General features: G+C 45.3%; 1 protein-coding gene across 2 annotated transcripts in view; it reads right to left on the bottom strand.

Annotated features, from left to right (window-relative positions):
* Nucleotides 1-26,298, bottom strand: part of pfkpa (phosphofructokinase, platelet a) — a 131,890-nt gene that overhangs the window by 40,953 nt on the left and 64,639 nt on the right. For both annotated transcript variants that reach the window (XM_078537418.1, XM_078537409.1), the window contains 4 exons: nt 24,075-24,167; nt 22,965-23,090; nt 17,940-18,004; nt 4,698-4,767 (listed from right to left, as the gene is read on the bottom strand). In XM_078537418.1, the coding sequence (XP_078393544.1) occupies nt 4,698-4,767; nt 17,940-18,004; nt 22,965-23,090; nt 24,075-24,167 (354 nt within the window). The remainder of the gene's footprint in view (nt 1-4,697; nt 4,768-17,939; nt 18,005-22,964; nt 23,091-24,074; nt 24,168-26,298) is intronic.

The following is a 26,298-nucleotide window of genomic DNA, read 5'->3' as shown; positions in this document are numbered from 1 at the left end:
TACATTTAAAAATAATGGAAATAGGTGGGAAAAGAAAAATCTATATAAATTAGTGGAAAAAACAAAAAGGAGGGGGAAGAAACGGAAAGGGGGTGGGGATGGAGGAGGGAGTTCATGATCTAAAATTGTTGAACTCAATATTCAGTCCAGAAGGCTGTAAAGTGCCTAGTCGGAAGATGAGGTGCTGTTCCTCCAGTTTGCGTTGAGCTTTACTGGAACAATGCAGCAAGCCAAGGACAGACATGTGGGCATGAGAGCAGGGCGGAGTGTTGAAATGGCAAGCGACAGGGAGGTCTGGGTAATGCTTGCAGACAGACCGAAGGTGTTCTGCAAAGTGGTTACCCAGTCTGCGTTTGATCTCTCCAATGTAGAGGAAACCGCATTGGGAGCAACGAATGCAGTAGACTAAGTTGAGGGAAGTGCAGGTGAAATGCTGCTTCACTTGAAAGGAGTGTTTGGGCCCTTGGACGGTGAGGAGAGAAGAAGTGAAGGGGCAGGTGTTGCATCTTCTGCAGTTGCATGGGAAGATGCCATGGGAGGGGGGTTAAGGAGTAGGGGGTGATGGAGGAGTGGACCAGGGTGTCACGGAGGAAACGATCCCTACGGCCGCCAGGGGCGGTGAAGGGAAGATGTGTCCTTTTGTCCTTTTTGTGCCCTCTCCAGTGCCTCTACATCTTTTATATAACATGGCGGCCAGAATAACACACAGTACTCGAGTGATGGTCTGACCAAGGTTCAGTACACGTTTAGCATGACATCTTTAATTCTTAATTCTATCCTTCTAGAAATAAACCCTAAAATTGTGAAAGGCTGGCATTACTTAAAACTAGCCTGTCTCTATTAAAAGGGGAGGTGCATTGTAGCTGGAGGTGGTGCTGGAAGTCACTGTAAAAGTGGTTTTGATGTGGGGATTGCTAGCTAATGGCACAACATAGCAGACAGCAGGCTTCAAAATTTCCCAACTGCACTGGAGGCCTTGGTGCAGGAGGTGAAATGTCAATTATCCACAGGGGGCCTGGAGGTTATCCAGACAAATATTGCAAAGGCAGGGAGCATCAGATTGTCATCACAGTTAATACCAGGAGTCAAATCCCCAGGGCCTGAGGCAGTGCCACAAATTTCAATGACATCACAAGTGGTCAAGATCAGCAAATGCATCTTCAAGTGCCATACCCATCAACTGCAACACCATCCTCAGCCAGTGCTCAATGCACCACATCCCCATCACTCACCTAGCAACAATTTCCATCAATCAGAGCTCATACCCAATATTCATACTTTCACCACTCCCTCACACACTCAGTACAACAACCTCACAAAAACACAAGAATTAGAAATCAGCCATTCAGCCCCTTGAGCCTGCTCCATCATTTGCTGATCTGATTGTAGCTTCAACATAACTTCCTTGTCTACCTCATAACTCTCAACTCCCTTGTTCATCAAAAATCTAACTCAGCCTTGAATATATTTAATGATCAGCCTCCGCTGCTGTCTGGGGATGAGGTTTTCACAGACTAATGACCCTCAGAAAAAAATTCTCCTTATCTCAACCATAAATGGGAGACCCTAATTTTTAAGCTGTGACCCCTGGCTCTAGTCGCTCCCACAAGAGGAAATGTCTTCCAGCATCCACCCTGTCAAGTCCCCTCAGAATCTTACATGTTTCAATAAGATGGCCTCTCATTCTTCTAAGCTCCAATGGGTAGAGGCCTAACCTGCTCAACCTTTCCTCATAAGATAACCTCTTCATCGTAGGAATCAGTTGAGTGAACCTTCTCTGAACTACTTCTAATGCAATTTTATCCTTTCTTAAATAAGGAGACCAAAACTGTATACAGTACTCTAGATAAGGTCTCACATACATCATGTGGAGCAAAACATCCCTACTTTTATATTCCATTCCCCTTGCAAAAAATGACATTTCATTTGCCTTCCTAATCACTTGCTGCATCGGCATACTAACTTTTTGTGATTCATGTACCAGGACATCCAGATCCCTCTGACTGTAGAGTTCTGTAGTCTCTCTCCATTCAAATAATATACTGTTTTTCTATTCTTCCTGCCAAAGTGGACAACTTCACATTTTCCCACATTATGCTCATTGAGCAAATTTTTTGCTCACTGACTTAGCCCAACTAAATCACTCTATAAACACTATGTCCCATTTCTCCCACGCTAATCTTTCAGCCATGCATTTAACTCCCTAACCTTATTTACCCTTCACTAATTTGCTCATGGCTCAGGTAATAATCCAGAGATTACCACCTTTGAGGCTCAGCTTTTTAAAAAAAAAATTAGCTCCTAGCTGCTCATACTCCCTATGCAGAAACATTTTCCTAGTCCTACCTATGTTGTTGGTACCTACGTGGACCATAATCACTGGATCCTCTCCTTCTCAATGTAAATTCCTCTCCAGACCAGAGCAGATGCCCCAAACCCACAGCCACAGGCAGGCAATGCAGCCTGCTGAACTTACGCTCTTGGCTACAGAGAACAGTGTCTACCGCCTTCATTATACTGACTTCTACTACCACTACATTCCTATTTACTCCTCCCGTTTAAATGGCTTCCTGTACCACGGTGCCATAGTTGGTTTGCTCATCCACCCTGCAGTCCCTGCTCTCATCCAAACAAGCTGCAAGAACCTCAAATCTGTTGGACAACTGTAAAAGCTGAGGCTCCTCCACTTGTAACTTCTTGATCCTTACATCTGCCTCATGCACAGTCTCACACACACGTCTCATGGCTTGAACACATGGCCAGTTATTCAACCATAACAATCACATCATCCAAAAAGATTGCACCACACTCCCTGACACTCAAGGTGGTGCATAACCACAGGTATCAGCACCTAAACAGCAGAGGACAGGCATGGGTGCATGTCTACCCCACTGGAGGAAATGGTGGTTGCCATCACTGGAGCAGTTATGACTGTGGATGGCGCATGCCTATTGTTGGTGTGTCACTGTCTGTCCTAGTGTTCCTAATCAGTGTAATGCCAGTGGCTGCAGTATGGTTAATGGAACACTGCTCACCTTCAGTGGGAAAGACTGCAGGTAGTCTTGCAGGATAACCTCGAGCAAGCCTGGCTGTAGAAACCACGTGCAAAATCATCAAAGCATTAAACCATCCCACCTAATCCTCCTTCTCACATCCCAATTCTGCCTCATCTCTTAATCTCTTATTTCCAAACTGGAGAAGGTATAAGAATGCATCACTTGCTTTCTTGCCCTCCCCTCATCACAACTCTATCCTTCTAGCTTTCTTTTTTCAGATACCCAAGAACTGCAGCCCTTGGCCAGGCAGTGGAGGAGGAGCAGGAAAACATTGAAGAAGAAAAAGCACCATCACTCGCTCTCAAACTCAACCACCAGCTCAGAAACGGGCATTGCATATACTTTAGAGAGTCACTTGGAGGTGGATCTACATGCTGGGAAACACCGGGAATGAGTTATCTCTAGCAAGGGAAAGGAGAAGGGCAATGCAGGTGCCAGGTTGCCAGGGTGAGGTCACAGAGGAGATGTGCGGCAGTGGACTCAGAGGAGGACTTTGATTAGACAGCATACAGGAGTAAGCTGATGGGTATGCACACTGAAATGTTTGGTGCATTGGCAGGCTTGCCAGGAAGTCTGCAATCAACATCAAAGAACATGGAGGAGTCCAGCACAGGGTTTTGTGCAGAGCTTGGAGCCCACCCTTTCCAGCACGAACGTGACGGACAACTCGATTCACACACTCGTGGACCAAACCATTATGTCGCATTTGATGGTCAATGTCTCAGCTTCCATTCCAGCATAAACTGCAGCCTCCCATTGTCTGAGTGCTGCAGCGGAAGCTCAGACTGAAGCCGTGCAAGGTCAGATCTGCCATAGTAACTCAGATTACTTTCACGCAAGCTCAGCTTCTTGCAATCTTAGCTGAAGAAGTGCTTGCAGGGTGTCATAGCAACATAGCAATCTATAACAGATTACTAGGATTGCTGAGACACCTCACCCGGGAGACTGATAGTGGCATCATGGAGCACAAACTTGCTCTCCTCTCTCAGAATGACAGCATTTAACCTTTCACCACCGAAACACTTGTTGCCTGTCAGCTAGCCAACAAAGCCTCCTATTGTAAATAAACACCCTGAATGTACTATACATTGGCTCAAAGCATCTGCTATAAAAGCAGAGCAACAGAAGGGAAGATCAATAGAAGACTACATAACATTGAAAGCAGCTTTTATTTTATAATGGGAGCTCAAGATGGTAAAGGCACAAAAACATTTTAGAAAGAGAATCACCAAAGTACTGTCAGCTGTGCAAACTGAGCCTTGGCCCTAGTTTGTATTGCACAGAAACCTCTAACTATGTTATATTTACATACTCCATCTCAGAGGTCCTATCAGATTTTAACAAAATAGATGTGACAAATTGGTTCCCGCCGGAAATCACAACATTGCAGGTGGAAAAAGCAGGGGGGTGGGGGTAGATTTTGACATTGTGCGAAGTGTAAAATGGATGAGCAAGTAATCAGTTAATTTCACATCAGTCCCGACTCATATTTCCACTGAGCTCACTGGAAATGAAAATTGGTAGAGACATAAAATGGGTCGCTGCTTTACCTGTTTTACACTATAGCATAAAGTCATGACCTTACTGCCTTTTAGAAATAGTATTCTTGTGTCACTGTGATTCTCAATACAATGGACTTACAGGAAGCTGCTCTCCTTCTGGTTTCTTGTGCGCCAACGACTTATAAGTGTTTAAATTGTTCTCAAAACTCCTGCAGACAGAAATGACAAACAAAAATAAATAAGCATAGACTAGACTCATTTCAAGACTAGGTAATGAAAGATAAGTCAACATTATTGGTGTCAGCCAAATGGTAACTACATCCATTGCGTTGTAAATTTAAAAGAATGCAATATACTAAAGGAATGAGAAAAAAATGCTTTTTCTGATAATTGATAATGCCTGAACTAATTGAAAAATAGAAGCCACATTTTCCAATATAGATTTAATTTGGCTACAAGCACCTCCATGAATAGGATAAAACCAAAAGCTAGGTCAACTATGAGCTGTCAGATCTGTCGAATTTAGTTATGTTGCTATTTTGCTATTATTTAGCTTTGCACTGTTCACTGCAGCCCAGACTTTACAGTCCAGTCTTAAGAATGTGTATACTATGTCAGATTCTGTGAATGGTCCAGGGGTGTAAGCTGCTGGTCTGGATGATGGAGGGGATATAGGTCAGGAAGCTAATCTCAGTGTCAAACAGGATGCCAGGATTGCGAGCAGTCTGGTTCAACCTAAGTGTCTGACTGGGGAGAGTGATGGAATTTGTGGCGAGCGAATTCATGGCAAAGCAATAGTGGGTGGCTGTGGTGCGAGAAAACAACTGGCTAGATCTTCCCAATGTTTAACGGAAAGAAACTCTGGTGCATCCAGGACTGGGTTTTGAACAAGCAATCTGACAGCATACAGGCAGCAGAGGAGCTGAGTGAGGATTTGGTGAAGTATTGTCAGCATACATGTGGAACCTGAAGTCATGACTTCTATTCTGTGTAACATTGTGTATGTGCACCTTCTTAATATATTTTATTGTATAATTAACCAATAAACACTAAAGAAAAGTTACTTATTAATCCCATTAGAGTAAACTTATATGAACATTGCACCCCTGCAAAGCTTTCAACAGACCCAAATGAACATTTTTATTGATAATAATTGTGTATATTAAAATTGACGTGATAAATGCAAGCTATCTTTCTCCATGAATATATTGATGAAAGACAAGACGCAGCGAGCCTACAGGATGAAGAGTGAGAGATTCTTTAACTGTGGAAAGAAGTATTGCTGCCATGTCATGTAATCAGGAAATAAGACTGTCAGAGGGGAAAATAAACAACATGACACACATTTAACTAAATCAGGCAAACTGGTGCAGGTTCATTTATATTGGACAGTATTTAATAGAGGCGACGGGGGTCTTGCCTGACAGCTGGAGAGCCGATGAGAACCCTTGCATCACCTCTTTCAGGGAAGGCCCGTTGAATTAAGTGTCACTCAAGCACTTAACTGGATAGTGGTAGGCCTATCCTGGGATCAAGTTCCCTTGGTGCAGAAGTCCCACCCACTGAGAGCTGTCAGCTAATTGGAGGCTCTTCACAAATTGGTAATGTCACCAAGAAGGCAGTGGTTGCTGCCAGTACTACATTCATCCAAGCCTAGGAACATGGGTGGACCCCGGCAGGGGTGAGCGATGAAAGGTGAAGGGTCACAGAATGGAGGTCATTGGGGAGGGGGTGTTGTCAGCAAGGGCAGAGGCTATCTCATTGGGCACCATCCTTCCCAATGCTGGGTCCCTCAATCCGGCATTGAGTGCCTTAGAACTAGGGATCCACCTGACACCCCCAGAAACCCACAGCCAAGACCAAAAGGGCTTGCTATTTTGGGCTCCCCACATGGCAAGTCCTTCACCCCGAAGACTTAGGCCCTTAAATGAGTATTAATTGCTCACTTAAGGGCCTTAATTGGCAGTGGGGAAGGGAAGCCATCCATCAGCCTTCCCGGCACAAACTTAATTGTGGTAGAAGCGGTAAGGTAGCGGGTTCCCCACCCACCACCCTCTCACCTGATTAAAGTCCCCTGCCACAAGGATGGGCATAAAATTCCTCTCTTATTTCCAAACATAAATATAAATGATAGCTGGCTTGATGTCACATTGCTTTAAGATAAATTTAATACATAGGCAAGCTCAAAAGTCTGAAGACCAGTGTGGGGGTGGGAGGAGGAGGGGCGCTTATGTCAGTGCAGGCAAGCTCTGAATGAAAGCTCCCTGAAGGCAGAGAGCTGCCTCAGGGAGCTGAAGACCTGGAAAACCAAACATGAAAGTTTCAGAAGCTGAAAGAAAGTGTCCATGCATTGTTATAAATCACCTGAAAATTTAGCTACTGAAAATGCTGTGCACAGAAATTTATTTATATTTTGTTTCATCACGTGTGGATGAGGTTTGAAAAAAAATGCAAAGGCCGCCTAGTGCAAAAGTCGGAAGCGCTCCCACTGATGGAAATAGCGCACAAATGGGGGATGATGTTGGGACGCTTGCACAACGTCATCTCGCGTCCAATTGGGTCAGGCACGCGCCCACCCACCGACCTAAAAATTCTACTCATTAAATTGCTGCTAGAGCCACACCTCATTAGTTGGCCTTCGAAGGGTTCAAAAGACCTCTGAAAGATAGTGCAGTTAAACTCTGGGGGAAATATGATGGACTATCAGAATATGCTGAAGTTGATTAAGCAATTAGGTTAAATTGGTTGTATGACTTGTGCAACACTATCAAGGCAGCATTTATTGCTCAACCTTGTCAATCACATAATGGAGACAGACCAGGTACGGATGCCAGGTTATATTCCCTGAAGCACATTAATAAACATGAGCCAATTGGGATTTTATGACAATCCAGCAAATCAATTTTTGAGATATTGGGATATAAATTCCAGTCCCCTGGTTTGCTAGTCCAGTACCTTATCCACTAGGCTATTGAACTGTCAACTGAATGCCAATCCAACTGCATATGACAATATTTAATCACAACATTGATGTGTACCATATTATTAGTCTCTAGGTAAACTGCAACTAGGCAGTTTTGCACTGCCTCTCACAGCAGAGAAATTGTGCTAGAGAAATTGGGCTTATGTGTCAACTGTGGCTAATGTGTCCCTAGATCTTCTATGATAGACATTCTCGCAGCTGGTACTTGTCTTGGTGAATGAGGTGCCTATCAAGCTGGCTGCTTTGTCCTGACTGTGTCAAGCTTCGTGGGTGTGGTTGGAGCCACATTCATCCAAGCAAGTGGAGAGTATTCCATTACACTCCTGACTTGTGCCTTGTAGATATTGGGCAGGCTTTGGTGAGTCAGGAGCCGAGTTACTCGTCACTGTTTCTATATCTTGCTTGTTTGTAGAAATGGTTCTGCCTCATGCAACAATTCAGCAGATCACCTATAGGGGTATAAAATTGTTACAATGTTCATATTTGGATATATATGATATTGCAAGATAGCCACAATATTAAAGACGATAGTCATTGCTTCATTTGTTTAGAGCACAAAAAGGACTTTTGCTGTGGCGAATTTACAATTAAAGATTGGCAAGCGTATTAAAACCTTTTAAAAATGTATAATTACAAAAATACAGCTAGCTAACATGTTCTCCTTACCTAATTCAGCAGCAGGCTCCAATAAGAAATTCGCATCATTCTTCCTGGTTAGATTTATTTTCATTTGTTTGGTGGATCAGCACGCCTTTCTCTGCCCTCATTCTTTTGCAAATTTCAGTCTCAAATTCTGCATTTTATTTTTGCAATAGTTCTCTGCAGGTTTGTACAAGCGGTCCTCTATCTAGTGGCCAACACCGATGGCCTGGTTTGATTTCTTAAAAACACACTCCTTATCTTTTTTCACATCATGGTACAAGAGAGATCCATTCCAGGCAAGTGTAGCTGAGAGCATTTAGACTCAGTTCCCATTTTTCTCTAACTGATTCCAAGAAGTTGCAATCTGGCATAGGTCAAAGAGGCTCATTTTCTTTGATAAATGCTAGAAATGTGAAAAATTTCAACAAGCTTCTCACTGGATATCATACGTTAACCTAGCAGAAAATTAAAATCCAATGGAGCCAAATGCAGCACAAATTAGTTCAGTGATAATTGTAGGAGGTCATCATCAATCCATTTTAATTGCAGAAAATGTTAGAAAAAAATCAGCAGGTCTGACAGCATCTGTGGAGAGGGAAACAGGGTTAATGTTACAAGTCCATATGACTTCTTCAGAGCTCAAACCTCTGCTCTGAAGAAGTCATAGACTCAAAACATTGGGGAGATTTTCCCCATGTTGGGTGGGCCGTGTGGTTGCGGGCCTGATCGCCACCTGCAATTGGGTCCACACCGCCATTTTACACCGTGGGTCCAATTAAGACCCATCCAGCATAGTTCATGACTCCCGAGGATAGCGGGAGTGGGCGAATGGCAGCGGGCATGCACCGACCGCCGGATCCTATGGCGACCCGGCGGCCTGTTTAAATAAAGGCCTGGCAGCCATTGCAAGGCTGCTCACAATGGCCGGGGTAAGGGCACATCAGAGGGGCAATGTGCATCACGCAAGTCCGGAGGGTAGGCCATCAGGGCAGGCTAGGCCAGAGAGTAAATCATTGGGGAAAGGCCAGGCCGGAGGGTAGGGCAAAGGGGCAGTGTGCCCCTCGTTTCTCTGACGAGTGCTTAGCTGCCCTCCTGGAGGAGGTGGCAGTGCGGCGGGAGGTCCTTTTCCAGAGGGACGGGAGGCGGAGGCCTCCCCACCTGACCAAACGTGCGTGGGAGGACGTGGCCGAGAGTGTCAGCTCCCATGATGTGGTGCGGCGCACATGGCTCCAGTGCCGCAAAAGGTTCAACGACCTCCTGCGCTCGGGAATGGTGAGTACCATGTTGCCTCAGGTCATTTAATGCAGCCGTCACCCTTTCCCTGCAAACCCCCCCCCACCCCCGTAACTCTGAGTACAGTAACAGCATTGAATCCCTCACAGCCTGTATCCCTCGATGGGTGTGCCAGCAGATATTGCCCATGCCTAGTTCACCCTGAGAGGGTTGAGCTAGGATGTGTTCTGCATCCGCAGCATGTGTGACACTGAAACCCAGAGTATAGAATGGGGTTGAAAGTCAAGGATCTACACCTAGGCAGAATGCAGGAACTGGGAAGCCTGTCGAAGTCAGAGTGCTAACATGCTGGGAGGGGAGCTTCCGGTTGGCGGGGCACCAATCCATCTGCTGGTCTTTGCTAAGCAAGGAGACACAAGCACGTGGAACGCAAAGTAACACCTTGTGGTACCAAATGTGAAGGAGGCAGCATCTGGGCAAGGGCAGGGGGGGTGGTCAGCTCTGGCTTCTTTGCGTGAGTGTACGGCAGCTGTGGGGTGATGAAGAACTGGAGTCCTGCAATGTCCCACTCTGGCTGGGTTGGCAGGGATGCGATGGGAATTCAGGTGCAAGCTGGACTAATCAATGCTCTTCTCTCCTTTTCAGGGGAAGGCTGCGCACAATTCTGCAGAGCGGATATGGACTGGCGGAGGCCAGGCCCAGTTGGCGATCCTAACACCTTACAAGTAGTAGGTCATGAATCTGGAGAGGCACCATGCCCCCAGATTCACCCATGGTGGTGAGGCTGGGGTGCCACAGGGCGAGCACTCAGGACACCTTGTGTGTCCCAGAAGCCATGGCACTGCTGAATGTTCAGTGATTGAAGTGGGTTGACCATTGATTATGGAAGGATGAGCACGTAATGATCCGGGGGAGCAGCATGCAAGTTGACATTAGTTACAGTGCAGACAATCAAATGTCTTTTTTCTTTCTTTCAGCGTCACCGGAGCTGGGCCAGGAGGAGGCGGCAGAGGGCCCTCCTCTCACCACTGAGACCCCAGAGGAAATCCACTCACCAGCACCACACCATCTCAGCCAGGCAGGCACCAGCACAGATACAATACAAGCACCTCGGTAGGAATTAGATCTTTGGCTAGTGTCCCGGAGCACAGCGGTGAGGGCACTTCACACTCGCTTGAGGTGTGGGCAGAGGATGCCTAGGGTGCCAGCAGTCGGAGGACTGCTGGGGATCAGGTACGTGCTCGGTCGGTGGCTGATGATGTGCCTCTGGAGTCATCCGTGAGGCAGCAAATGCTGGAAGTGCAACAGGATTTGCAGGAGGATCTGGCGGAGATATATGAGGCTGTGCGTGGCATGGTAGCCGTGCTGGAGGAGTCCACGTGGAGCATCACCGATGCAATGAGCCTCATGGCTGAGTGCCATGCTTCTTCTATGGAGAGAGTGGTGGCTCTCATGGAGATGCTCCTCCAGGAGACCAATCAGGGCCTCCTAGGGTTGCACTCGGACATGCAAGCCGTCACAGCGGCACTGACCTCAGCTGGTCAGTGCCAGTGTGGGACATGGTTTGGGCACCAAGTATCCCAGCTCGGTGCCCATCCATCCACGCTGAGCAGGGAGGTCTGAAGCGACCTCACATTGGCGCTGCTGCTGCCTGTCGCCTCTGCGAGCTCCTCTCAGGGCATTCCGGATGAGGGCAGCAGCTCCTCCGTCCCTCTGCCAATGACCGTGGCATCCAATGAGGCTGCGGTGGCTGGGGAGATGCCAACTGTGGAACTGGCTGCTCCCTCCCAGGCGGGACCATCAAAGGCTCCACGTGCCAGAGGACGGCCACCAAGATCATCGAAGTCAACAGGACAGCACAGTGAACAGGCTGTCTCAGACACCAGTGCCAGCGAGGGAACAGCACCTAGATGTAGCACCTGTAAGCGTAAATTTAAGGCACCTTAGGCACACTGCGTATTTCTTACTGGTGCTTTTATGTTGGCCCACAGTAGTTTATTGAAGACTTGGTGTCATGTGCAACACCTTTTGTTTGCTTTATGAAATTACATTTGTTCCCTCAATAGATTTTGACATGTTGCCATGCCTCAGGGTGATTCCTTACTTCTGCAAGTGGATGGGAGCCCATGATGTTATGAGTGAGTTGTCTGACATTGAGCTTTATTGACAAGGGCCTTAGTTAGTGTTAGTATCCAGGCTAATTTAGCACTCAGGTATTGAGTATGGAGCCTGCAGCCCTGGCGTGTGTTGAAGGTCCATCTGTGGTGTGCTAGCTGAAGGTTCTTTGGATTAAAGCCTCCCGGGTGACCCTGCCTCCCTGGAGTATGCCCGGGTCAGCGTCTACCATCTCAGCGTTCTCCTGTGCTTGCTCATCCTCAGACTCACTGCTGGACTCATCGTGTGCAGCTGGAGGAACTACGTATATGTCTTTCTTTGGCACTGCTTTGCCCCTTTCCAGCACCAGATTGTGGAGAGCGCAGCATGCAACCACTATCAGTGACACACGATCTGGGGGGTATTGGAGTGCGCCCCCAGAGTGGTCCAGGCACTGGAAGCGCATCTTGAAAAGACTGATGGTTCTCTCCACCACAGCCCTTGTGGAGGCACCACTCCTATTGTACCGCTGCTCAGCCTCTGTTCTTGGTTGGCAGAGAGGCGTCATGAACCACCTTCTGAGGGGATAGCCCTCGTCACCCAGCAGCCATCCATCAAGCCGAGCTGGAGCACTGAAGAGCCTTGGCACCTAGTAGTGTCTGAGTATGTAAGCGTCATGGGAGCTGCCTGGTACCTTGCACAGACTTGCAGAATCTGCAGCTTGTGATCACACACTATCTGCACGTTCATGGAGTGGAATCCCTTCCTGTTGTCGAAGGCACCCGGCTCACCTGCTGGCACCTTGATGGCCACATGTGTGCAGTCCACACTGGATGTGGGGGAAGCCAGCAATCACTGCAAAGCCTTTGGTTCGCTCTATCTGGCTGGCCCCGTCCCAGCGGTAGTGGATGAAAGTCAATGCGCACCTGAATAGAGTGTCTGTCGCCTGCTTGACACAAGTGTGGACAGCTGATTGGGAGACTCCGCAAAGATCACCCACCCACCCCTGGAAAGAGCCGGAGGCATAGAAGTTGATGGCAGCTGTGACCTTTAGAGGCATGGGGTGCCCACCCACACAGTTTGCGGAGATCTCAGGGCCTATCACCTGACAAATGGAGGTGACTGTCTCCCTTGAGAGGCAGAGCCTCCTTCGGCACTGGACCTCAGACATATTGAGGTAGCTGCTTCGTGCCTGTAAACCCTGTCAGCAGGATAGTGGCGTCTTCTGCAGCCCCTTCCACCTTGCACTTCCTGTTGGCCCTGCGCCCCTTGTGCCTGTGCCTCTCCTCCTAAAGGTGGCTCCCCTGGAGGCTGAATGTGGACTCCTGGTCTCCTACCTCTTCTGGCCCTCCCTTCCTCCTCAGAGGAGGTGCCTCCAGTGGAGAGCACAACTCCCATTCCCAGGCTAAGGGAAGGCTTCCTGAAAGCTGCAGGCCCCAAAAACGATCTTTATTGTAGAGTCCTGACCAATGCTTTTACTCCTGTCCAAGCAGCTGGTATGAGTTTTGAAGTATTCCTGCTCACACAGGCAAGTATAAGTAACTTTCACACTTAAATACTGAAAGATCACATTCGCCACCCCACTCACCCCTCTTATCCCACCTGTGGATGAGGTTTATACAAATGTCTCCTATCCGCCTGCCCGTTGCACCCGTGCGACGTCTTGAAGATCACACGGGCCACGAAAAATTGTATTCAATTGCTGCCTCAAGGGTCTTAACTGTCCTATTAATTAATGGTGCGCGTGCCTCCGAACTCATAGCGCGCCTGCCTTCCGAATTATCGCGATGGCGCGCTGTGACGTCGGGACACATGCTAGACGTCACTGCGTGTCATCTGACGCGTCGGCGTGCGGGGCCCGCCCCCACACGCCAACAGGAAAATTCTGTCCATTAACTCTGTTTCTCGCTCCACAGATGCTGTGGGATCTGCTGAGTTTTTCTTGCATTTTCTGTTTTTATTTCAGATTTCCAGTACCCCCCAAAGTATATTGCTTTTATCATTTTAACTGCATCTATGTTGACACACATTATAACACACAAAATGAACTGGCATATGAAATATTCTCTTCAGTACCAGGGTTAAATAAAAACTGTTATCAAATAGTAAACTCACAAAAATCTTCATTAAGAAACAATTTATGTGATCTGTGGCACTGTTTTACAGATGGCTAAGGTGAGTTCAGGGAGGACAGAAACCTCCCATGGAGCAAAACCAGCGGAAAACCTCGCTCAGTGTCTCAGCATATAACCCAGCAATTTGTGTCTCCACACAACCAAAGAGAGAGGAAAAAACAGACAAGGGTTTGAAAGAGGAAATAAAGAGAACCTGTTCGACATCCAACAATGATAACATTTGATTTTATATGTTCCAATGTACAGCTTTTTAATAAATACAGAAAATGCACGAAATACTCAGAAGATCAGTGTACTGCCAGCATTTCCTGCTTTTATTTCACATTTCCAGCATCCACAGTGTTCTGCTTTTATTTTTTACCTTGAGATTAGTCACTGAAAATCTAATTTTTCTTGGTACACATAGCAAACAGTGTTTTATGATTAAGCCTGCCAAACTAAATCTTCCAGGAAAATGTAATCTAAATATTAATGAAATTTATTCTGCACAGATCAAGTACTTCTACTGCAAGACCATGCGTGCCAATAAACTTAGAATTATTACAGTTGTGCTGCAGTTTTGACAACCTGCATCAATTGGTTGCAGAACTGAAGGTCACTAGATAATATCTCTAAGCACAAATCAAAAGATGCAGGGGTAAATTCAATATCCCCTGAGACAGTCGCAAAAATCACAATACACAATTATCCCACGATCTTTGAATACTACCTGCTCATTTCAGTGATTTTAGCACCAGCCAACACTACAGTACTGTTGATTGGCTGACACATCAGCAGGGACCAATATTGTGAGTGGCTAAGCTGAAATGCCTAAAGCTGGCCTACACCTCAAAAGGGAGGTGCACTGCAGCTGGAGCAGGTGCTAGCAGTCATGCAGGAAGTGAATCTGACCTGGGATACAGTGTAGAATGGCACAACATGGGAGAGTGGACTCTAAAATATTTGGGCGCTGCACTGGAGGCCTTGGTGGAAGATGTGGAAGGGAGGAGAGATGTGTTCTATTCACAAGGGACCAGGAGGCCCTCCAGATACATGCTCAAAAAACAATGGCAGTACAGAGCTGTGGAGATCAATGCCATGCAGGAATCAAATCCTGAGGATATGGATGCAGTGCCACATCCTGGTCAGTGATTGCATCTTTAATTTCCATATTCTACTGACTGCACCACTAAGTTCAGCTACTCTTCAATTTACCACTCACCCACCAACAATCTCTATCAATCAGTACTCATTCTTATGCTCTACCACAGCTTCACGTATGCGTGCACATGCACAACACGCTCGGCAATGCGTCTATACCAATATCTCAACTTACACACACTATTCAACTGTGACAGCCGCATCTCCAAAACAGACTGCACAATATTCACTAACACACTTCTCTGTCTCTTGCAGGACAAGGTGGCCCACGACCAGATGTAGCTGAAGCTAACCGGAGCGGACAGGCATGCCAGCATGTTTTTACCTCCAGGCAGGAGATGGAGCTGGTCATTGTTGAGGTGGCCACTACTGGAGCCATGGCTGAAAAAATCATAGATGATAGCACCTTCCTATCTAATCCTCCTCCTCATTCCACACTCTCTTCTGATTTGCAAGCTGCAGATAGTGTAAACATGCACCTCTTACTTCTTTTCCCATATCGTGTCCTTATCTTGTGTCTTGCTCCTTCCTGATATGCAAGAGCTTCAATCTTTCAAGCAATGAAGGAACAGCAAGAAGACAGTGAATAAGAAGATGGATTGGTATCACAGTTGCGACCAGTAGCTCAGATACTAACGTTGCGCATAATTTAGAAGACAGTACAGAGGTGGGATCTGCATGTGGTGAGACTGTGCCTGAGCATCTTGCAACCTGGGCGGTTGCAAGGGCTGCATAGATACCAACTCGCTGTTTGGCAAGACTGCAGATGACCTCTGTTGCAGAGGACTCCAATGACGACTCCAATGAGGTAGGCTACAGAAGAAGGTTGATGCAAATACACATTGAAATGCTTGGTGTATTGGTAAGCCTGAAGTCAATGTCAAAGAACATCGAGTGTCTGGCGTCAACTCAACACAAGGCTTTGTGCAGAGCTTGGAGCCCATCATTTCCAGTGTGAGTGTGGTGGCCAACTCCATTCGCACAGTTTGGAACAAACCATATATCTAATAGCCAATGTATCAGCTTCCACTGCAGCACAAGCAGCACCCTCCCAAAGTCTGAGTGCAGCAGTGGAAGCTCAGACTGCAGTCATGCAAGCTCAGACAGCTGCTACCATAGCTGTGGATTACAGAGTGCAAAGGGGCTTGTAGGATGTCAGGACAATTCAGCAATCTGTTCTCCAACAGATTACCAGGATTGTTGAGGCACTGCTCCAGGGGAGTGGCAGTGAGAGCATTAACCTGCTGTTATCTCTCAGGAAGGCAGCATTCGTGCTCCCATTCCTGACACTCTAGCAGTGCCCTTGCTGTTGCCAGTCAGCCAGCCAGCTCAGGCTGCTGCCACCCATGGTGAAATGGTGCAGTCTTCATCCAGGCCACCTAGATCCAGAGCTGCATGAGGTTGTCCTCCAAGGCCATCGACAGTCTCTTTTGCTGAAAGACAGCAGCCTTCCAGCAGCAATACGGATGCACTGTGTACAAGGACCAGGACAGGCAAAGAAACATAGAACACAGGCACTAAGAATGCACAGCGGCCATTAGTTGGCTCTTGTGTGCAAAATGGAATGATTCTACTTATAAATTTGGTTCAGAATCGTTTTTGTATTGGCTTTTATTTTTATATTATGGACACGCAGACAATTAACAGAGGGATGTTAAGGTGCGGGATCCTTGGTGAATAGGCAATTGAAGTTACAGTTACGGGTAGCTCACTGGAATGAGTCCTTCAGGGACAAACTGGATGGAAAAGAGCTGACTAGGTTGCCTTCTCTCCTCCTCCTCCTCAACTGCTCATCATATAGCTGGTGACGAGTGCTGTCCCCTCAGGATAGCAGGATTGTGGGGCATGTAGAAAACCACCATGAATCTTGACATCTGCTCTGCAGGGCTCCTCCAGAGCAGCTCAGGCAGCTAACATGTTGTTTTGGCAAGCCAATGGTCTGCTCTATCACATTTCACGTGGTAGCATGGCTCTCATTGTATGCACGCTGTGCATGTATGCAAGGGCTGCACATCAGAGTCATGAACCATGTCAGTGGATTCTTTGGCGTGGTGGTCCAAATGCAACTGACAGTGGACTGCCATAGGGTACACAGCACTGATCTGCAATATTCTTTGCCTACAACCACACACCAGCAGTATACTGAGGGAGTGGAATTCCTTCCAGTTTTGGCAATATAGAGCAGCAAAGCAATGTGCCAATGGCACCCTGCTCCATGGGATAGCAACTGTAAAAACGTTACATGCGCTCTCCGCCTGCTAGTCTCTGGCGAGAGAGAATGAAATGTAGTTAGCCCTATTTAAATAGAGCGTCAATGAACTCCTTACGATACAATGGGTGGAAAATGTTGCAAATACCTCCAGTTCCAGCCTAGAAAGAGACAGATGTGTAAAGGTCTCCCTCACAGCCACTGACAATGTGGTCCTGGCCTAGTTTTGAGGTTTCAGCTGTGGCTGGAGCGGGTGGCAGTGAGGATGCAAAATCTGAAGCACTGACATCGCCTACATTGTTCCTCATGTAGGTTTAATTAGAAGTGTTCTCAGAGCACCCTTCTCCCCGTCCTCTTCCAGAGCTTGCCCTCCTCTGCATAGTCTGACTGTTCATTCTACAAATCACGTTGTGTTCCAAGGACAGCACCTAACAGTATATCAGTGTCTGGGGGCAACAGTTTGCGCAGAAGCTATGAACTCAACGCAAACTCCTTGAGCACCTGCCACACCACTCCCTGTAGACTTCTGCAACTTGAAACAATAGAAAGCGCCAAACGCTTGTAGTATCATAGCAACAACCAAAAGAAATCAACCAGCAAATAAGATGAACATAGCTGATGATCCATTTAAAACAGCACTTGCGCAGGGGCTCTTCCTGCTGCTGAACACATGCTCAGCTGCGTGAGATTAAGAGAAGAGGTTAGCTAGAGTGTTGAACTTCAAAATGGCAATGCCGGCGCCATATGAGTTTCACAGTGATTGGTGTCATGGTCTGCCTGCTCTGCATACTTCCAGCAAGTATTCACTGCATGTATAACAACATCCTTCCCTATATGGCATCCGGCAAAATTCTCCGCAGAGATGTACAGGGGCACAATGGATGCCATTTTTCAGTATCCAAAAATGGATGCTAAGATCCCAGTTTCTCACTGCAGTCTTCTTACCTGCCCCGCAGTTTCACTGCTTCAGCAAACTTCCTTTCATCCATGGCTTTTTGTACCTCCTGAGTCTAAAATAGCATTTTAAATAAATAAAATGTAAAAATTACTAAATCCAAGCTATTAATATTATAATCACCATTTACAACTAGAATTTGCATTTATATAGCATCTTTAATCTAGCAAAACTTTCCAACGCATTTGACATATGCATAATAAAACAAATTTTACACAGAGCCGCATAAGGTGGTGTTAGATGACCGAAATGAAAACAGAAAATGCAGGAAACACTCAGCAGGTCTGACACCGTCTGTGGAGGGAGAAATGCAGTTAACGTTTCGAGTCCATTTGGCCCTTCTTCAGAGTGGACCCTTCTTCACATGGACTCGAAACGTTAACTCTGTTTCTCCCTCCACAGACGCTGTCAGACCTGCTGAGGTTTCCCAGCATTTTCTGTTTTTATTTCAGATTTCCAGCATCTGCAGTATCTTGCTTTTATCTGAGATGACCAAAAGCCTGTGTTTTAAGAAGTGTCTTAGAGGAAACCGTTAGGGGCAGAGGGGTTTGGGGAGGTATCACAGTATCTTTACAGTGAAGGAGGAGACCATCCAGCCCATTAAGCCTGCACTGGCTCTCTGAAAGAGCGTCCCACATAGTCCCACTCCCCTGCCTTATTCCTGTAACCTTGCACATTCTCTCTTTTCAGGTAGCAATACAATTCCCTTTTGAATACCTTGATCGGACCTGCCTTCACCACCCTTTCAGGAAGTTTGTTCCAGATTCCAACCACCCTCTGGGTGAAAAGAAACTCCAGACCTTGTACCTTGGCAGCTGAAGGCACAGCCGCCAATGGTGGAGGAATTAAAATTGGGGATGCTTAAGAGGTCAGCATTAGAGGAATGCAGGTTGATATCTAAGAGGGTTGTAGGGCAGAAGAGATTAAAGAGTTAGAGAGGGGCAAGGCTATGGAGGAGAATAAAAATTTTAGAATTGAGACTTTGCTCAACTGGGAGCCAATGTAGGTCGACGAGCATATAGGGGTGACAGGTGATCCGGACTTGGTACAAGTTAGGACATGTGCCACAGTGTTTTGGATGACCTTGAGTTTATAAAGGGTAGAACATGGGAGGCCAACCAAGAGTCTGTTGCAATAACCTAGATGTAACAAAGACATGGATGGTGTGTTTCAGTTGCAGATGAGCTGAGGGAGGGATGGAGTCAGTGACTAGGGAACAGAGTTTGTGGCAGGGACTAAAAACATTGGTTTTCGTCTTTAGTTGAAGAACATTTCTAACTTCCATTACCCAGTTCTACCTCGCCACTACCTCTCTCGACCCCTTCATTGTCTCTAAATTGTAGGACTGCTTGTCTAGCTTCCAGTACTGGAAATTAGACAAGCAGTCTTACAATTTAGAGACAATGAAGGGGTCGAGAGAGATAGTGGTGAGGTAGAACTGAGTAATCAGCATATATGTGGAATTTGATGGTGTTTTCAAATGATGTTGCTGAGGGGCATGGAAGAAATAGGAAAGGCACCAAGAGTAGATCTTTCAGGGCTCCAAAACTTAACAGCGTAGAAGTGGGAAGAGAAACTATTGCACTCCTTGGCTACAATTCAAAACACAAGGATGAAACCATGCAAAGGCATTCCCACCCAGCTGGATGACAGGGGAAGAACACTGCAGGAGACTGGTGTGGTCAACTGTGTCGAAGTCTGAAGAATGGCTGAGAAAATTGAGGAGGGACAGTTTATCATAGTCATAGTCACAGTCACAAAGAATTAGAGGAACTCAAACATGAAATTGCAGGAGAACTGGAGATTTGGAGGTAACAACAAATTCAAGGCCTTGAGGGGTAAGGGAATTTGAAGTTGAAGCAGTAGTTTGCAAGGATTTAGGGGTCAGAGTGAATTTTTTGAGGATAAGGGTGATGACAGAAGATTTGAAAGGGAAAGAGGAGGGCAGTACCTGAGGAGAAGGAACAATCATTACGAGCTAACATTAGACACAGAAAGGGAAGTTTGGAGGTCAACCCTTTGATTGGAACAGCACCAGCGAAGAGGTGGAGCTCATGGACAAGATGAGCTCAGAGAGAGAAAGGTTGGAGATAGAATATAGGAAATAGATGAATTCAGGGCTAGGGCAGCAGTGAACATTAGGGCAAGTCTGACCAGGCAAGCAAGGGGAAGGACGGGAAGTAGCAGATGCAGTTGAATGAGTGAATGGTCTCGATCTTTGCGACAGAAAAGTCCATGAGCTTCTTATACTTGCTGTTGGAGCCAAGAGTGGAGGAGGTAGAAGAGGAGAGGATCGTTTAAAAAAACAATTTGTGGGTCACTGGGTGACATTTCAATGGTAAATAGTTTTAGTGATAGAGAGCAGGACCCAATAATAATCCACATAATACTTTATGTGGTCCAGCCAGATCTGGAAATGGGCAGTTAAACCAAGTGCCCGCCAATGATTTTCAAATCTGCTTTCCTTGGGCTTAAGGGAATAGATACCAAGAGGACTGAGAAGGGAGAGAGACTGTAATGGTTTAAATGGGGATAAGGATACCAAAAGTGTTGGAAAGGGTGCAATTTGTCAAATCAGTACCTGTAGAAATATTAATTATGGCCCAATGCTAGATAGTTGAGAGTTGTTGAAAATGGAGAAGTAGCTTGAGAAAGAGCTTTATTCCCCAAGGTTAAACATAGGGGTAAAAGCAAAAAACTGCGGATGCTGGAAATCCAAAACAAAAATAAACAGGTTCTGTTGAAGAGTCATACGGACTCAAAACGTTAACTGTGTTCCTCTCCGCAGATGCTGCCAGACCTGCTGAGTTTTTCCAGGTATTTTTATTTTTGTTTTAAACATAGGAGGTTGGTTGGAAGGGGGAAAGTGAAACATGGGTAGGGAGTAATACAAAAAAATGACCAGAGGTTGCTTTATCAGTGCTAATTACAATGGGAGTAGTGAGAGCACGCAAGATCGAGAGGGTGACCGTGAATATTGGTAGGAAAGGTTATATGGAGGGAAAGATTTAGGGAGGCAAGGAGAGCAGAGTACTCAGGGGAGAGAGAGCAATAAGAGTTCAGATGATATCTGAGTGAGAAACTTGGTATGATACACTGGTGAACAGTACAGAATAAGAATTTTAATTGAGAGGATGAGATGCTTAAAGGAGAAGTTGTCAGAAGAGTCAGGAGATCAATGTGTGATTTAGGGATAAAGACTACACCAATCCCGCAGCGGTTTAAGCAGAGCAAGCAGTGGAAGGCATAGCCAGGCGGAAAAGTTTCATGAAGGAGAAAGGTGTCATCACACCACAGCCATGTCACCATCATGACCACAAAGTCAATGAGATGATCCACAATAAGCTATAATTTCTCCTTTTCAAGTTGAAACATGCTTTAAAAAATTTCAGGGAATATTACTTTGATTTAATTAATTAAATTGCTCACTCAGGAAACACAATTGAAATATTTTCCTGTACTGAATCAAAGGATAGGTTTTCTTTTTAAAAAATACATTAAGTTACAAAGTCACAAATTTCCCATGGCATCAAGATTTTTTCCAAAAAGGTTGGTGGGTGGGGTGTGTGTGTGTGTGTGTGTGTGGGGAGGGAGTGAGGGGGTGGGGAGAGGGGGAGTGGAAGAAGAACATGAACACAATAATTGAATTCCAGAGGTGAGCTGAGAGTGACTGCCTTTAACAACCCAATCCAGCTCACCAGATGAGCTCAATTTCCCATGGTAACCCTGGGATTGCTGGTTGAGTACCATAAGCACTGTACCACAGTACAATACCAGGTTATCCACTGCTTCCGAGCAATATTCTTCACACTGCTAAGGCTTCAATTCCCTGCATGATAGTCTCAACAGGCTGGCTGACTGAGACTGGAACAATATCTTCAGCCAGCAAAGCTTTTCAAACATTGAGTAATCAATTTTATGGGCCATTTTAGTGATTTATTTCTGCATTTTTCTGTCTAATTTGTGTGGTAAATATTTAATGTCATTTCTATTTGTACAATGAAATGAGGGAAATAAATGTGAATAAATTCTTTAAATAATTTAACTATTTTCCATTCGGAATAGTCAATTTAGAATAAAATATCATAAATGCTAAGTGTTCTGCTCATTATTTTCTTAATGCTACCTACCAACAGAACTTACTTCATTCCCATTTCAGTCAATATCAGTTAAATATTAGATAAGTACTCATTTCAGTCAATCATTGTCCTCTCCAACCCATCCTCCCTCTGCTGAGAATGTATGAATTATCTCAGAAGTCAAATTTTCAATTCTAGAATGACAAGGACCACAGGTTCATGGAAAAACCACCACCTGCAAATTCCCCTCCAAGTCACGCCATCCTGACTTAGAACTATATTGCTGTTCCTTCACTGTCACTGGGTCGAATCTCTGGCACTTCCTAACAGCACTGCTGTACCTATACCACACAGACAGCAGCAATTCAAGAAGATAGTGCGCCACACACCACCTTCCCAAGGGCAATTAGGGATGGGCAATAAATGCTGGCTTCTGAACAGCTGTGATATGGTAGATCAGCTAGATGGAAGTACTCATAATTAGATGGCACAGAATATCAAATCCATTAGTTGCCTCTTTATAAAAGTACATGATGATAGATTTTAACATGGAGGTATGCATTCTGTTTGGTCATTTTTTGTCTCAACAATGTTCTCATTTTAGACTTGAGATTAGTGTATGCAATGATATTCACACAAATGATTAATGATTAAGGCATCACTGCTGCAAGTGTGAGCAATTGCCTACAAATGATTCCTGGAATTCATTCTACCATCTATAAAATACTCAAAAAGTATTCATGTTTCATTGAGGTCAAGATAGCAAACACCTGTTGATGAAATAATCTAAGCATAAAAACTTTTTTGAAACGCAAGCTTTAAAAACAAACTTTGCCTCACAGCCTGAGCTTTTCTTGAAATATTGCCAAACAAGATCACCTTGCATGGCCTTATCCTGCTTGCAGACAATGCTATTGGTTCATGTTCACTACTTACCATCTGTACACACTCCATTAGGGGAACTCGGATGGCCTGGTTCCCAGACAGCGACACAACACAGGCTGGAGTCTCTGGTGAAGCTTCTAGCAAGGCAAGCACAGCCTCTACTCCCATTCTACTGGCCTATGTCACAGGACAAACACAAAAGCAACATTAAGGCAATTTTTTTTCCAAAAATGAACTTGCAGTAAAAAGACACTTTTTACATCCTCAGGGAGTCTGAAGTACGTAACAGTTGATAGATTACTTTTGAAGGGAGGAATCTGCAGGAGTCTGGTGGGGAAAAAGGCAGAGTAATTGGGCTAGTTGGATAGTTCTTTCAAAGAGCCACCATAAGCATCATGGGCTGAATGGCTTCCTTCTGTGTTGCATCATCGTGAGTCAGAAATTTGTGAATAGCAAAGATGCACAAATAGATGAGATAGAGGTCTAGCAGCCTGTTTTGATGTTGTTAGAGGAGACATAAATGATATTTTTGAAAAACCAACTTGTGCAGGACACCAGGAAGGCTGAAAAGAGATGATTCAGTCAAGAAACAATTTGGTGGTTTGAGCTCCTCAACTTTTAAATGGAACACTGTGGTTGATTTGGAGGACACATTCTTTTACAATGTCAGAAGCATTGTGCTAAAAAAAACAATCTAGGTCAGCAGTACTAGGCTGGGATCACATCCCCTTATGAAAGGGAGATCAAAGGCTGATCCAATTGAAGTGCTTCAAGATTAATAAAACAAGATATAGTAATAGGGTGGATAGAGATAAACTGTTTCCTCTGGTCAGTAAATAAGAGATTGCAGCCGTGTCAGGAAAAGCATCTTCACACAAAGGATAGCGGAAATCTGTAACTCACCCCCCAAAAAGGTTGTTGGGGCTAGGTCAAATGAGCACATCAAAATTAAGATTAATTTTTGTTACGCAAGATTACAGGACGCAAAGGTTACAGGACCATGGATGGAATGATAGATGGAGTTAAAATGCAAATTGAGCATAAAATAATTTAATGGAAGAACAGGTTTGAGGAGCTGTTCCTAAGTACTTTTTGGAGGATCAGTATTCTCTCTGTCAAACTACCCAAGTTGGTACAAGAAAGATGGATATGTTTACTTACCAGGATTCGATCGAATGCAGAAGGCGTACCTCCTCGTTGTACATGCCCCAAGATAGTCACACGTGTGTCAAAGCCTAGCCGTTTGACTACGAGCTGTCAGAAATTGTTGTAAATGTAAAATTATCTGCAGTAGACTTAAAAGATGAAACTGACAAAACCTGTTAAGAGAGCTAGCACAAGAGAAGGGAAGCCCAACAGAATCAATTTGCATGCTTGTATTTCACACTTGTACATGTTGGCCATATGTTTACAGTTTGCCCATTATAGAACCATATTCTGTTTGACTTAAGTTTGGTAATCCCCTAATAACCAAAATAATCTAAAACTTTTGAAGTTACAGAACAAAAGTCTGAAGGTCGATCTATTGGATTTATATAAATAGGACTAAATGATCATAGCCTAAAAGTCAAACTTCACTTGAAAGTGGAGATATCACATTGCCAAGGGAGGTGACATTGGATGAAACATGAAACGCTCCTGTCATCACATTAATAATGTTATCTTTTCTTCAGTTTGCTGTCAAAGTTAGCTTACCTATTTTAATCTCCATAAATCCAGTGACATCCACTCTTACAAGGATTTGGGAGGGGGGGAGGGGGGTTGTTGGTGGGGGTCTTAAAAAAGACAGATTTATGAGCCAATGCGGCTGCATTTTTGGGCTATAATGCCAAACCAGTGACAATCTGTCATTGTCACTTGGGAATGTTTGACAAAGCCTAAGATAAGATCCATCCACTTGGTAATCCTTTTGCAATCATCTTCAGACATAAGTGCCAAGTGGATGATCCATCTCAGTCTCCTCCTGAGGTCCCCAATATTGCAGATGCCAGCGTTCAGCTAATTCAATTCACTCCACATGATCCACATGATATCAAGAAGCAGCTGAGCGCACTGGACACAGCAAAGGCTATCGGCCCCGATAACATCCCGGCTGCAGTTCTGAAGACTTGAGCTTGAGAACGCCTCTAGCCAAGCAGGTCCAGTACAGCTACAACATTGACATCTACCTGGCAATGTGGAGAATTGTCTAGGTATGTCCCGTCGACAAAAAGCATGACAAATCCCATCTGGCCAATTACTTCCACTCTCAAAGTGATGGAAGGTGTCGCTGACAGTGGTATCACATGGCATTTACCACCAATACTCAGTCAGGGTCACTCAACTCCAGAACTCATTACAGCCATGGTACAAGCATGGACAAAGAGCTGAATTCTAACAGCAAAAATAACTACCCTCAACATGAAGGCAGCATTTTACTCTGTGTCATCAAGGAGCCCTAGTTAAATTGAAGTCAATGTGAATAGGGCCTTCCACTGGCTGAAGTCGTACCTAGCACAAAAGAAGATAGTTGTCGTTTGCTAGTACAGAATTTGAGTACTGCTGAACAAAAGAGACATACTGTCAAAGCTCTTGATCTTGCACTCATCAGGAATCATGTGGAATCACAAATAATATTGAAGACTATGGGTGGAATTTTCCGTGCCCACTGGCGTCGGGCGTGTTTGGTGGCATGAGCAGATAATAAGGCCAAAAATTGGTCTCATGACATTGTGAACCTCATTATAATACATATGCATATCATTATAACACAGTTTGCCAGAATCATCCCCCCACGCTGAATCATCCGAGCACGCCGGCATGATTGCACACCAACACGTTTCACAACTGAACATAAGCGATGTGCACCCGGTGAGCTGCACTTCGCTCGGGACTTTGAGACTTATTTGTCTACCTTGCTTCGGACAGCACTCATGATCATCAGCACCAGGCAGTACCTCATCAGTTTTAGGGGGTTTCACAGGCAGGTCTCTACCTACCAGAGCAGCCGTAAGGCTGAGGTGGTTTTTCAATGGATGCAGGGCTAGGGCTTGCTTGGGAAAGGGGAAGAAGTGAACTCAGGCAAGGGGAGAGGCTGCAGGGTTAGGGCATTACTGGGGAAGGTGGAGGGTATCCCAGGGTGTGTGTGAGGGCACATGTTGATTTGTGCAAGTAGCCTCAAGAAGGTGAGGGCTGAGGCGGTAGTCTCCAGAGGTGATGCGTGTATGTGAGAGAGAGTGGGTGGTGATGTCCCTTGAGCTGGCAGTGAGTGAGATGCCAATTGGTTTCAATCTTAACCCACAAAAAGAGCTTCACTACTTCCTTACCTACTTTTCATAACCTTCTTTTGAGCAATGCGATGAATCTCAAAGTTGACTTGCATTTAATAATGTTCTTATTTTACATT

This window comes from Cetorhinus maximus, chromosome 3 (genome assembly GCF_964194155.1).
Source record: "Cetorhinus maximus chromosome 3, sCetMax3.hap1.1, whole genome shotgun sequence".
In the NCBI taxonomy this organism is placed as follows: Eukaryota; Metazoa; Chordata; class Chondrichthyes; order Lamniformes; family Cetorhinidae; genus Cetorhinus; species Cetorhinus maximus.
This window is presented reverse-complemented; position numbering and strand designations above follow the sequence as displayed.